Here is a 14,275-nt window from a genome sequence, read left to right on the forward strand (position 1 = left end):
TCCTTCTCACCCTTGGTGAGCATCCCAGCAGGAGTCCTTCCAGGCAAGTTGTCTGAGACCTGGGCTAGATTCATCCTTCCTGAAATGCTTTGTAATGAGATAAATAGTGCAGCTTCTGGGGATCCTGCCTTATAGGCCACTGACAGATTAAAATTTACGTGTTTAAGGCTGTGCCAGAAAACTGAGAGAGTAACACTCCTTGAAGATGTGTGGGTGCCCTGGGGCACAATCTGGTTCAGATCTCAGCTGAGAAGGAATTCTGAAGAGCTGTTTGTGGAGAGAGGTGGAAAAGTGATGGTGCTCCTGTGGTTGCCTCCACAGAGGCACATAAAGACTGGTGTGGGAGCCAGTTCATTTAAACACTGCTTAGCTGGGATGAAAACAGACAGGAGATCCTGACAGTGACCCACTCCTGCTGCCATGGGTTGCCTACACCTACTCATGATCCTTTGCACCACAGCTAAGCTTTGACACTTAGTTTTGGCTGCCCAGAGAAGCCTCTTTCCAGGTGCACTAGGGTTCCTCTCCCTCCTTGCTCTATGCATCCACCAGCTGAAGAAAACCCAGAAGTTACTTCTAGTGACAGCCCTCCGGTGCCACCAGTGCCGTGACTGTCCTGTCTACAGAGGAGACTTGGAGGCTTCAGATCATAAAAAGAAAGAGATGCCTAGCTCAAGTTTCCGAAATACTTCTCTTGGAGAAGTAACTACGTGATGTGTGCTGGCTTCTCCTTTGGAAAAGCCTCCTGTGTGCAGGGGCTGCCCTGGGTGAGGGGGGCTGGGAAGCTAAACTGGGGCAGGGCTGGGCTGGTCCCTGGGAGCTGAGTCATGGAGGAGAGCCTGGGGCAGGGGAGTGTGGGCCACAGCTGGGAAGCTGGCTCTGGGTCTGCCTGCCCCTACCTTCAGCTCCTTTTGGGGCTTCTTTTCAGACCAGAAACAAAATGTAGCGAGATTCCTTTTCACTCTCAGAAACTAGAATAAAATATCTGGGAGCAAATGTGAGATAGTGGGGAGCAGTCAGGTACCAATTCCTCCTTGGAGCCAGAGGACTAAGATTTTGGGTTGGAGGATAAAGGTTTGTCAGGGGAGAAAGATGAGTCTTCTTCTGCCTTCCTACAGCCCCATCATAAGGCAAGGTCCCACGTGGGAGCCTTGGCCTGCCCCCTGCCAGGCCAAAGAAGCACTTGGCACTTCTCTGCTTTGGACTTCTACATTTGCTAGCGTGAAATATTATCCACAAAGCACCATGGCCCTTCAGGGATGTGTACAATTATGATCTTGCAAACAGCAAACCGTCTACATAGGTCAGCAACATCCTGTGACTCTGCTCACCAAAGGGGTTTGTAGGTTGGGCTTGCCATGGAGTACAAGGCTGAGGGACACAGTGGCATGGGGCAACCATGGCAGCGTCTTGCCATGGATGGGCTTGGAGCAGAGGGAATGGTGGAGAAAAACTGGCAAGACTAGCATGTGCTGTGGAGATGGGGACAACAAACCCAAGGGGCGTGCATCACCTCCCTGCTAAGGCTTCAGAGCTGGGAAATGTAGATTAATCAGTGAGGAAAGTAGTGGGGGCATCAGCCTTCAGATTGCCCTTGGGAGAGGGAGATAGCACGGGGCAGGCGCACTGGCGGCAAATGTATGCAAACCATTTTACAGCCCAGATTCGGTGTTTTGCTCGGCACAGGATGACACTCGCGTTAGTGGCTCCATCCCACCAGCTGGGCCGCGGCTTGCGGTTTCCCGGGGCAAGGACCGGGAGACCGAGGCCAACATCTGCCTGGGTCTCCCGTGCCGGCAGTGCCTCGCTGCAAAGCCGGGGCCCTGAGGCTGGAGAGCACCGCCCGTGGGAAGATAACAGCGGCCCTGCGTGCTGCAGGGAGCGCCCATGGCTGGGCGGGGGTGTCCTTGGGGGGCAGAGATGACAACAGCCGAGCCCTGGGCTTCCCCTCCCCTGAGAGGGAGCGCTCCCGCCCGGCCCGGGCCGCGCCGCGCCGTCGGGGCCGTCCCGCGGTGCGCGCCGCCGGTGACTCACGGCTCCCGTGAGCGGAGCGGGCCCGGCCGGCCCAGGCGGGACACGCCAGCAGGGGCCGGGCACAGCGCTCTGCGGGCGGCCGGGGCGGCCTTCTTCCTCTGTGACATTTAAAAAAGATAACGAAGTGAGGTAAAGTCAAGCAAAGAAAATTAATGGAATAAAATCCAACCAAGGCTATTTTCTTGGTCAGCAGAGGTGTGCCAACCGCTGGATCTGAGAGGCTGGGGTCACCCTCACCTATCTGGCTGCAGAAGCCTCTGGTGTACAATATGACTTTTTTTTTCTTTCTCTGTTGTTGTTCCTATTTCCTGAAGGAGAGCAGGGCCATGAGAGCTCAGGCCGGGCAGCACCTGCGCAAAGAGGCAGGGCTGGCCATCGGGCCCGTGGCGGTGCCGGTACGGGGCGGCTGTGCCCGGCCAGGCACCAGGTGCCACCTTCCCTCCCCGTCCGCTTTCTTCCCAGCAACGCGAATCCGCTCGGGAGCGAGAGTCCAGCATCTAACCCCCTCCTAGAGGCATGTGCTTAAACAAGACGAGTATCAACCCCACGATAAAAGTATTGGGTTATTCTGCAATGTAATCTACATCAAAGCCTCGGGGGCTGCCGGCTTGAAAAGATCCAAGATGTTTTCTGAGTCCTTATCATGTCTGTGCTTAGGGGGAGTCATAAATTCCACAGGTCGGACTAACTAACACACGATTCCTCCTTCCCTTCTGTCTCCATGGCCGCCAAAGGTCTTTCAAGCGGGCTTTTTCTTTTTTTTCCTTTACCTTGTAAACAACGCTCCCGGTTCCGTGTCGTTAAGGTGGAGGGAGACGGAAAGATCCCTCACATCCCACCCCGAGATTCTCCTAAATCGCAGAAAAAGGAGTTATACCACAAAGCAAGCAGAAATAAAGACGGCGAATCCGCATCCCCACAGGGGTCCCGCAGAGTGGGAGCAGCCTGTGGAGGAGGGATGGCGGGCGCTGTGCAGCACTCGGCCCTTCCCGGGACTTACGGGGACGTCTCTGACCCGGGACAGGAGTCCTCGGGCTGTGCTGCTCGCCCCATTATCCCCCAGTCCTCACCAGCCCCGTGGCCCGAGGGGACAAGGAGCGTGGTCCCCGAAGCGCCGTGCCCGCTCCGGTTCCGAGCCCCGCCTGCCCGGGCTCCGAGGGTCCCGCAGCGGCAGCAGCGCCCTGCCCTGCCCCCGGAGCTTCCCCGCAGCCATGCCCTGCCCTGCCTCCCCACGGAAAAATGTCGGAAATTATTTTTTCAGATCAAGAAGTAAGTTTGAGGCTGAAGGAGGAGATCGGGGAGCCCAGCGTCTGCCCAGGAGGCAGCCCTGGGTGAAACAGCCCTGCGGGGAGAATATCGAGGTCAGCGTGGAGGGGGGGGAAGATATTTCCCTGCGAACGGTGTCCCCCATCAGGCACTTGTCCGCTTGAGAGGCGTTGGGTCGCAGTTTTCCGCTCAGGATCTAACGAAATTAAAAAAAAAAACAAAAAAACCCCCAACCAACAAACAGAAAAACCCAAAAAAAACCTAAACAAACAACAACAACAACAACAACAACAACAAAACAAAAAAAAAACCAAAAAACTGAGGAAGCGAAGAGGGAGAGATCAGGCTTTCACCCAGGCTCCGGAGTGGGGGTCTGGTCCCAGACCAGAGAGATGTGAGATGGTGGAGAGCGAGTTTCAAAATACCAGGATCCGTACTCCTCTCCCGGATCTGCAGCTCTGGGCCGGAGCTGGCGGGAAAACCCGAGACGAAAGCGGAGAGGGAGCGGGCAGCGCGGAGGGGAGAAAAGGGGTGAAACCCGGTCGAGGATATATCCTCTCTCCCTAACCTTCTTGAGAAGCCCCGATAGCTGGGTAGGGCCGGAGAGAGGACAAATCCTATTCCACCCAAAACGGAGAGAAGCCCGAAGGGCCACAAAGGCATCTAAGAGTGGATCGGGATCCCTCTTATTTTAAGAGAAGAGTGACGCGGGACAGCGCGTCCCCATCCCCAGCAGCTGCCATGGGTCCTGTCCGGGGAGCAGCTGCGCGGCAGCGGGGGTGCTTCGAAGCATTTATCCGCGGGGGAAGCGGACTCGTCCCCATCTCGCGGCCGACCCCGTTAGGGTACGGCTGGTGGGGCCCGATCTTCCCAAGTCCTCCCCGTACTGGGGGGCAATTGGGATCGCTGTCAGAATGGCAGTAGCGGAGCAGCGCTCGGACTGCCATTCCAGGTAGTGGCGGAGGTGTCTCGGAGCCTTATTCTGTTCCTTCACCGGAGCCCCGTCCGAGACTCTCATTTGATCCCGCGGCCAACTGCCCCGGCCCTGTCAGCTCGGGCTGGCCTCGGGTCTCACCCCAAAAAGCCACCTGGCTGCCAGGGATTCACTGACGGAGCCTTAGACACTGAATCGGGCTGTTTCGGGGTTGATCGAGGTTGTAGTGCGTTTTATTACAATATGTCCAGAGTTTTGTCGTTTTAATGGCCCCTTTCTCCCTTTATGGCATCATCAAACTCACATCTGCATAGATCGGCTCTGTGGGCGCTTATCGGGAGAGGCGATTACATTGAAGGGACACAGCATTTCCCTTCCTGAGCGACATTTCAGTCTCCTGCTCAGACAGCGCTGGGAGCTCCAAGCCCCGCTCCCCTCTCCTCGTTATCCCATCGTCGGGGCGGGGGGGAAAGTGTCACGGTGGGAACAGGCAACAGAGAGAGAAATTCCCTCCCGAGAAAGCGGCCGGCAGGCACCTCTGCATCCCTGCTGTTGCGCTGCTGCTATCGTAGGGTCGCACCGCAGCCGCTTGCGCACGAGTGACGGTGTGGGCACAGCATTCCCGTCTGTGTGCAGGGTGGGAATACCCCGTTTCTCCCATCCAGGACATGCACAGCGACTCCGAGGGGGCTGTCTGTGGCCTCTTCCCAAGGAGACGTGCTCCATCCTTTCCTACTTGGGCATCCCGGTCTCCCAGGGCCACTGACACTGGATCCTTTGGGATATTTTGAGAGAGGTCGCTGAATTTTACTGGCGTTAAAGCCTGGCTCCGCGTCAGCGGCACGCTCAGCACCAAAGGAACGACAGAATGGGGGGAAGAAGGAGAGGGATATTTTCAGAGAGTGGGCTCGGGATATCTGCCTTTGCAGAGCTGAAATCGGCCTCAGCTGCGAGACATCCCGTCTCAGTGACACTCCTCGGAGTGCAGAACAGCCACCCACGTGGAAGGAAAAGCACCCTTGGGACACGACCACGTGGATCTCCGTGTGTAATACCCGGGACAGGAGGGTCCGGGACAGCGCGGGGCCCGTCTGGGGAGCCCCGGTAGGACCGAGCCGCAGCCGCCCCAAGGGACCGTGAAAGCCGGTGAGAAAGGCTGAGATGGTGCTGCGCTGCTCCGGCGAAAAGTGCTGGGAAAACGGGGGGACATTCCCGTCCCCATCCATTTTTTCTCGGCGGGTGAAAGGTTTCCTCTCTGTGTCATGGGAAAAGATGCGAATATGCAAACGTCGTCTCGCATTGTCCCCGCTCAGGGTGAAAAGTTAAAGCATAAAAGCGGCGGCGGGAAGCTGAGAGGGGGTCGCCTCTTCAAAGGGGACTGGCTGGGCTGGGGGAGCCGGCTGCCGCTTGCCTGGGAGTCGCCCTTCCAGAGCCAGCATTTCCAGAGGGTTTCCAAGGGATTGGGGAGGGAAGAAGTGTGTGCCTGGAGGGACAAGCCGCCGGGCTCCCCGCGGGCTCGGCCGCGCTTCAGCGAGGGAATGGCCCAGTGAGGTGACGGGCTCCGGGAGGAGGTTGATGGTTCCCTCCTTGAGGAGAACCATCCCCTTCCTCGGTCCCAAGGCCTCCCCGGGCGGCGGGATTATCCGGCCCCGCTCCAGCGATGGGTCTGAGGGCAGAGGGCCTTCTGTTTTAAACGAAGGCACCCCAGTCCTCGTCCTTTCCCGGACCTGCTGGGCGCGACCGACCTCGAAGTTCTGCAGACACACGCGGAGGAAGGAGACAGCGCCCTTGGACGGGGGAATTTCTCCTCTTACCTCGCCTTCATCGCCCATGACCGAGCGGGAGCGGGTGGGAAGCGTTTTACAAAAAGCAGTAGGCCGTCGCGATGGGGTTTGTTGCTCAAAACAACCACGACAAAATAGCTTTGTGGATTTTTAATCAAAACTCCCTCCTCTTCCGCCCCTTCCCCCCCCGCCCACCCCCCAATACCAAAGCACAGAGAAGAGCTGGCTAAAGTGCTGCCTACAGATCGTCCGTGATACACGGCTCCCATATTCCCACCCTCGCCCTTAGATCTCCCTCTCTGTCTTTTGCAAGTCTCTTGATTTCATCCTTTGAACCTGTGATTGGAGGTTAAAGTGCACCAGGTTGCAATGGAAGGAGGAAGCTCTTAAACAATAAAGGCTTGAATATTTAGCTGTGATCAGGTCGCTGCCCTCTCCTTATCTTTTTAAATGCAAATCGTCTTTTAGGGGTAGTAGCTATATACCCAGCGCCTCTCCACGTCACCTGCCTTTGGTGTGTCTGGGCCATTACTAATAGAGCCTTGTAAACAATCGTTAATCATGTAAGGACTGCCGGCCATTGGATTCGGACCGGGAGCGCGGACCGGGAGCGCGGAGCGCAGCGCGGGGCCGCGGCCCCTCCGCCTGCCCCCTCCCCGCCCCGGGCAGCCCGGCCCCAGGCAGCAGCAGGCGCGCCGCGGCCAGAGCCCCGAGCAGCATGCGGAGAGCCGCCGCCGGGGCCCCGCCAGCATGTACGTGAGCTACCTCCTGGAGAAGGACGGGCCCATGTACCCTGGCCCGGTGCGCCACTCGGGGGGGCTGAATCTGGCGGCGCAGAACTTCGTGGGTGCCCCGCAGTACGCGGACTACGGCGGGTACCATGTGAACCTCGACGGCGCCCAGTCCCCCGGGCCGGCCTGGCCCGCGCCCTACGCCGCCCCGCTCCGCGACGACTGGGGCACCTATGGCCAAGGGGCGCCGCCGGCCGCCGGCGCCGTCCACGGCCTCAACGGGGGCTCCCCCGCCGCCCCCATGGCCTACAGCCCCGCCGACTACCACCACCACCACCACCACCCGCACGCCCACCACCACGCCGGCCCCGCGCCCCACTGCTCCGCCGGGGTCGTGCAGCCCCTCAACGCCGCCGGCGCCGCCGCCAGCGCCGCCCCCGAGCCGCTCTCCCCCGGTGGGCAGCGCCGCGGCCTCTGCGAGTGGATGAGGAAGCCGGCGCAGCCCCCGCTCAGCAGCCAGGGTAAGTGCGGGCCGGGGCCGGGCGGGCCGGGGCTGCCCCGCCGACGACTCCCCCGGGGCGCCGCTGTCCCCCGTTACACCGGGCAGCCCGGCAAAGCCTTTTTTCAGGGAGAGCTCTCGAAACAAACCCTCCCGAGGGTCGGTCCTTGGAGAACAGGGCTGCTGGTCTCTACCGACAGCCCGCCCGCGCTCACTGCTGGGCGCCGGGCCGGCGCTCGGCCGGTGAGCAGCCGCTGCCGGTCCCGGGGCTCGGTGCCCGGGGATGCTCTCCGTCCGAGCAGGGTGGAACGGTCCGAATCCCGAGGAAACGCTCGCTCTTCCTGCCACTGCTCCGCTCTCCTGCTTATAGCCACTTAGAAGATTTTTATAACCAATTATAGTCATATAAATCATCGGCCGGTGTCTCTCCGCATTTGTTTCTGAGTCACTGGGCGCCTGCCCTTTATTAAGGTCTCCGTGCGGCCAGGCCTCCCGAGCGACAGCGGCGGCCACTTGCCAGCCCGATCCCTGCGGGCCGTGCCGTGCCCCCGGCCGGGCCGGGCCGGGCCGGGCCGGGCCGTGCGAGGGCGTGCCCTCCCGGGTCAGGCCGGAGCCGGCGCCGCGCTCCCTTGTGATGTTAATACCCCCGCAGACCCTCTCTTTCATTCCCACCGTGCATCTGCCAGGGGACATGCCTGTCCCGCGCTTTGATATACGCCTTCCACGGCTACTATCTCCTCTTTCTCTTTTCCTTTCTTTTTCTTTCCTTTTTTAAATTTTAATTTTTTCAAATATTTGTATATAGTGGCCTTAAAAAAAAAAAAAGGATGACGACTTTCGCAGCGAAGAATGACTTATGGCATTCCCCTCTCATCCCCTGCCTTGCGTGACCGACAGCAGGGCCGGCGGGGGTGCCCCGGTCGGAGCGGAGCGTGCGGGAGTCCCGGCTGCGCCTGTGGCCGCCGCGCCCCGGGGGAAGAGCCTCGGTGCCCCGGTGCCGACCGCTGGCACTGCCACGTCCCGGGTGCCGGTGGAACTCTTACAGGCGCTTCCCACAGCAGCCCGTGGTGTTCCCACAGTTTGGGCTTGTGCGGTGGCGGCCGGTCCCTTGTCTCCATTCAAATTCTGCCTTTGGAGCCAGTGTTTATGTTAATGTGCAGAGCTGGGGGGATGAAAGCGCCTGCCGCCATTTGTTCAGTAGTGGTAATTCAAACAGAATGTGGCTGTCATTAAGGCTTTGAGAAGGGTTTTTCTTTGATAAGATCTCCTTGTCCTGCATTGTTTGGGATTGTGTTCCCTATTCACTGGCTCTGGGGAGTTTTCTCTGATCAGGCTTGTATCTTTACAGGGTGCTTTTGTTGTGGTTTGCAGAGAGTTTACCTGAACAAAGTCAGCCTGCTAGCCATTAAGCACCTTGGGGGCAGAGACTCCCCGCCTCGGCTCCCTGGGGAACGGGAGGGCCGGGGACACAACCAGTCGAACAAGAAACCCTCGGGAAAAAGGAGGTCAGCGGCTGCGGCCATGCACTCTCACCGGCTGCTAGCTGGCATCGCCGTCGGATTCCCTTGGGTTTCGGTGTTTGGTTTGGGGTTTTTTTGTTTGTTTGTTGGCTTGGGTTGTTGGGTTTTTCTGACCTCTGAAGTTGTACGTCACACTTCCAGGCTTCCCAAGAAATCCCTGTAGCCCCCGTGCCGTAACAGAAAAGGAGGAGCTGGCCGCTGGATTCACGAGTGCTTCCCTGCTGCCGCTCCCGATTCTCCGCCTTTAGATAGCTGTTTCCCGTTTAGAAACGAAATCACCGTGCCTTTTCTTTCTTTCCCCTTTCCTCTTTCTCTATAAAAAGTTTGTTGTCGCTAGGGAAGGCAAAACAAAACCAAAAGCCAACAAGTGCGCAGTGAAGGTGTCCCCGTGTGAGGCAGGGCTGTGCGGGGGAGCCAGGGCTGCCAACCGGGGCTGGGAGCTCTGCGCCCTCGGGCATGCCTGGCACTCATGTCCCACGTCCCCAAGGAACTGCGGAACGTCTCCTCTCCTCTGCTGCGCTCAGCACAGCCCAGGGCAGGGGGAGGCGAGCAGCAAGCCCGGGAGGGGGGGATAGGACTGCTCTTGATCGCTCTGCACCGCAGACAGAACGGCTGCGCTCAGCTCTGCCCTTTGGCTTTGACTTTCTCAACCCTGGCTTTGTGCTCCGCAGTTAAAACCAGGACGAAAGACAAGTACCGCGTGGTGTACACCGACCACCAGCGGCTGGAGCTGGAGAAGGAGTTTCACTACAGCCGCTACATCACCATCAGGAGAAAAGCGGAGCTGGCCTCCAACCTGGGGCTGTCGGAGAGGCAGGTCTGTCCCTAAAGTGGCGCTCGCTGTGCACGCCACGTGTGGCCGGGCTGCGCGGGGGCAGGGATGCGCGGGGGCGGAACGCGCGGGGTTGGGATGCTCGGGGTTGAGATGCTCTCGGTGAGAGCCCCTGGGAGGGGGATAAATCCCCGGCGAGCTGTCCCCCCTCACTCCCCTGTCCACCTCCTGGCAGGTGAAAATCTGGTTCCAGAATAGGCGGGCGAAAGAGAGGAAGATCAACAAGAAGAAGCTGCAGCAGCAGGCGCAGCCCGGCGGCGCGGAGCCCCTCAGCCCCAGCGGCTCCTTGCAGGGTCCCGCGGCGGGGGCGGGAGCCGCCGGGCTGGGCCCCGCCGCCCCGCAGTGACAGCGGCCGGGGACAGCGGCGCAGGGACTGCTGGAGGACGCAGCGGAGCGGGCCGGGCCGGGGGCACGGAGGGAGCGGCCCCCCGATGCACTGCACCGCCCCGCGGGGCCGGCCGTGTGTACAGGTGTACAGTGTATGTGTCTCGTCGTCCGGGGGAAGCGTGTCCATCGCTTTATTAATATTATTATTATGTCTGGTTGCTTTTTTTTACCCTGGAATTTGTTAGGTAAAGTGGGGGCGCTGCCTGCCAGTCAGCCCCCGGTATATCTCAGGGATCGGTCCAAAAGACCTTTGCAATGTTCTTGGGCTAATGATGAATTTTAGCAGGAAAAAATAATTAAAGCACATGTTTTTTTATTTTATATTTTATTTTATTTTCTTCTTGCTACCATGAATATGCAAAATGTTCATTCTGCCCTGAGGGTCAGAGCAGACAAGATAAGGCACTGTTTAAACGTTCAGAAGTGAATTGCTTAATGTCAGGCACTTGTAAAAGAGCCCATAAATCCAGTGCAGATAGTAATCCATCCAGATTTATTAGCTGCACTGCAGAGAAATTGAAAGAATTTCATCTCTTCTGAAAAAGGTGTCCTGTCATGCTGAAGTGAGGAGCCTTGTTTGTATGTGCAATGTCCCTTTGGTTAAACTGTGTGCTGTTTCTCACATCCTTACAATTTCTGTCTTGTTGAGGGGGGAGGGAGGGGCCATCTCAGTGGATTTTCCAAAGTTCCCTTGATTTTATCAGCTTTATGTAGGCTTCACCACAGCTCCATCAGAAGCAGAAATCCTTGGAAAGCCCTGTGCTCTATCAGAGCCTACTTTGCACAGGCTGTGGCCCATTTCCACATGCTGGCTAGATGGAGGGGATCAGGGAAGAGAGGACAAAAAACTCACTTAGGCAGAGATGAAAACTAGAAAAGTCCAGCTAATTTGGCCAAATCACCCTGGCTGTTTGCCATATGTACTTCTTACTTAGGGATGGGAGAAGTCCAACTGCAAAGTGAGGCCGGGCTGGAGCAGCCACGCTGCAACCAGTGCCCTTGACTGGGTGTGGAGCCAGCTCATGTGGGCCTTGGCCCAGCAGGGATGATGGGAGCACTGTCCAGCCCCAAATGTGTTCTGTGGATTATAGACTTCCCCAGGATTTAGCCCCATGCTGTTCAGTTTTGGTCATCAAATTTATTTAAGTTATTCCATTTGCCTTCTTTTGGTTTCTTCCTTGTTGAAGCTTTTCTTATCTTTTTGCTAAAAGCCAAAGGCAAATGCTAGCAGCATCTACAGAACTGCCTGGGGAGAATGGTTGGGTCAGGGACTGACCCTACTGACAAGGCAGCTCTCTCTGCCTAAGGGAACTCAGGGAAATGGAAAGCACCAGCCCCAAAGCCTCTGCACTGCATTTTGTCTGCATGCAGCTCCATGCCTTGCCGGGCCAGGGGCTGGCAGTCCAAGAGTGGACATGTGGCCATGAAAACCTGATCCAGGGCTCCTGTGCCTGGGAGAAGACCATGGTGGGATGCAGCAACTCCAGTGCAAGGAACCTGCTTGATTCCTGCTGCATTTCATGTGGTTTCTGCAATGGGCCCGGCCAGGAAACACGGGTGCAGCCCCAAAGCAGCAATGCTCATTGCACACGGGCTTGACACAGAGCACGTCCTGCTGGGTCCAATGTCCATGGTTTGTTCCTGATCAAAGGGAGGCAGGAGCCAGATTCGTCCTTCTGTGACCCTAAAGGGTCCTTGGATCATTCTGGAGGAGCTGCTGGGGCCAGCCAAAGCTGAGCAGCACCCGAACCGAGGCTGCAGTGCAGAGCAGGGCAGAGCAGGGCTCTCCGGGCTGGAAGGGCTTTGCAGGCACCACGGCCCTCTCCTCCCTCTGAGCTGTCCCCGGCACGAAGGCTCTGGGCGGCGGCAGCCCCGGGCGGGGCCGGCCCTTGGAGGATGTCCCGTGTGGCCCGCCCGGGGCCGCCCCCGCCGCAGCATTGATCCCGGCCCGGCTGCTGCCGGAGCTGCCGCGCGTTGCTGCGATACGCCTGTCAATAAAGCCTGTTTGGATTGTGGAGCAGAGCGCAAGGTTTGTTTGTTTAGTGGTTAGAGGTTCAAAAGTCGGCATTGTCCCACTGCAAATGAGCACAAGTTTTTTCTCCCTAAGGAAAAGCTGGCTGGGCTGAGTGGGAGGGAGAGATATCGGTGGGCCCTTTTATTTGCTTCCAGGAATAATTAATGGCAGTGAGAAAAAAAAGATGACCACGGAGTTATGAAAGACCATCAATAAGTAAATTGATCACAAAGGATCTGAGGGTTTAAGAGGCACTGCTTGCTGTGGTTTTGTTGGCATTTACCCATGCCCAATGGGCTGCGGTGACAGGAGACTGGCAGAATCCAGGACTCCTTGCTGCAGTGGTGGCACACAGTTGCCTCTGGCACCAGCCCAGGCATGGCAACATTTGGGACAGTCCGTGTAATCTTTCAATCGTGTGCTTTGTGGGTTGGCTTTTTTTTTTTTTTAATGCTGAAAGTGTGACAATTCCCTTCTTGCCTGTAGGACTTTTGAGAAAGACAGTTGCCCTCATTGAGGTGAACTGTTTGATGTCCACGGAAGTTATTTTCTCCAAAAAGCTCATTAGAGATACATCAACAAACCTGACACATTTTAAACATCCCCATTCCAGATCTCTTGATCTCTATTAGCAAGCATCCATTTTCTGAAGTCTCCTCAAATTCTTTACTCTGGCAACACAGAACTCAGATTTCTGATGTAAGAAGCAAGTAACCAAGCAAATCATATCCCCTCCAATTTCAGATGTGTTCCCTCTCCCACTCCCAAGCAAGCAAACCATCAAGATTCCATCTTCCTTTATATTCCTCATGCACCATAAAGGAGTGTAAAAAGGAATAAACTGGGCATCCTGTTTATTTCAGTGGGCATTTACAGGCATCTGGATCAGTCCATAGCTGAACTATGACATTGAACCAGAAGCTCTCTTTGTCAGAGGTGAGCTGGTTGTGGTGAGCAGCCCATGGGTGTTTTCAATTCTCACAGAGCTCCAATGCAGTCTTGCAGCAGCCAGCCAACCCAGACTGGTGGGGCTCAACAGGTCAGAGCTGCTGCACCTTGCTTGCCAGACAGGGGTCCATGAAAAGAAAAATCCTGGAAATCAGAAGGTTTGGCCTCAAAGTTACAAGATGGAAGTCCCCTGCTCTCCCTCTCTTGTCAGATTTTCCTGCTCCTATCACTGTACAATAACAAACCAATTGGTATTCCTTCTCTTGGATTAACTCTTAGGCATATACCAGTTTCCCAAGAAAGCTCTCTGAGTTTGGGGCAAGGGATGAGAACATGTGTCATAGCCCATCATAGGAAGGAGAGTAAGGTCCTTAGAGGACTTGGATGGCATCTAGAGCAAATGTCTGCTTGCTCTGATCTGAAGTGTCCTTTAGGGGCATTCCATGTGTCCTCAGTCTGAGCTGAGCACTCTGAATCTGCAGAATGAGGACAGGAAGCTTTTATAAAAAGAAAAAATATAAAGATCGTACATTAGGAGTAAGCAACAACTTGAGATACATTCTCCATGCAGCATTTTTCCCACACAAGTGATCTCTGTCCAGACTGTTTCCACCTGTGGATGAAGCAGGGGTTAGAAACACATATCCCAGCCATCTAACAGAGGGCAGAGCCCATCCTTCAGAAACTGAGGGGGGGTTTGCTATGGCTGACTGAGATCATGGCTCCAGAGGACTGTGTGAGGCCATAGGTTTCTCCTTGCTACTCCATCAGCAGCTGGTGTGGAAAAGGCAATCATGGAGCTCACAATTCTGTTGACACAGCTCTGCTGTGTCATAGCCAAAATTCATGACCAAATACTTTCCCTCGGTCCCACACAAGTGTGGAACTGTGTGCTGAAGTTTAGAGCAGCTAGAGCTGGAAGCAAACCTTGAACTGATGCCAGAGAAGCAGCACTGGAGGCCTTCCAGGGAGCAAACAGCCTGTAAATGTTAACAAAAGTCATCAGGACACAAGTCTGCTGGGGGCAGTCCAGCTGCAGGGGCAGCTCAGCGAGAGAACAAGGCCACCCTGGAGTGAGAGGCCATGGGATGGGGGGCCTGACACAGCAGAGTCAGTGCCAAGGAAGTGAATGCTAGGAATCACCCCAGCAAAACAGCTCCGGTTACTGTCAGAAACCTCTGGGGACAGATGGGAACAAGCTCTCCCAGAAGCCCTAGCAGCCCTCTGGGCTTTGCTCCAGAATAGCTCTTTGAGGGAGCAGGATGTTCCTGCTCTCCTCGCTGACGAGGAAGGGCTGCTTCCTTCTCACCTGCATGTTCAGGTGAA

General features: G+C 56.6%; 1 protein-coding gene across 1 annotated transcript; it reads left to right on the forward strand.

Annotated features, from left to right (window-relative positions):
• Positions 1 to 6,541: 6,541 nt before the first annotated feature.
• On the forward strand, positions 6,542 to 9,946 carry CDX2 (caudal type homeobox 2). The gene is made up of 3 exons (XM_030956076.1): positions 6,542 to 7,270; positions 9,440 to 9,585; positions 9,776 to 9,946. The coding sequence occupies exons 1-3, from the start codon at positions 6,769 to 6,771 to the stop codon at positions 9,944 to 9,946; spliced, it is 819 nt and encodes a 272-aa protein (XP_030811936.1). The 5' UTR covers positions 6,542 to 6,768.
• Positions 9,947 to 14,275: the final 4,329 nt, after the last annotated feature.

This window comes from Camarhynchus parvulus, chromosome 1, assembly GCF_901933205.1.
Source record: "Camarhynchus parvulus chromosome 1, STF_HiC, whole genome shotgun sequence".
In the NCBI taxonomy this organism is placed as follows: domain Eukaryota; kingdom Metazoa; phylum Chordata; class Aves; order Passeriformes; family Thraupidae; genus Camarhynchus; species Camarhynchus parvulus.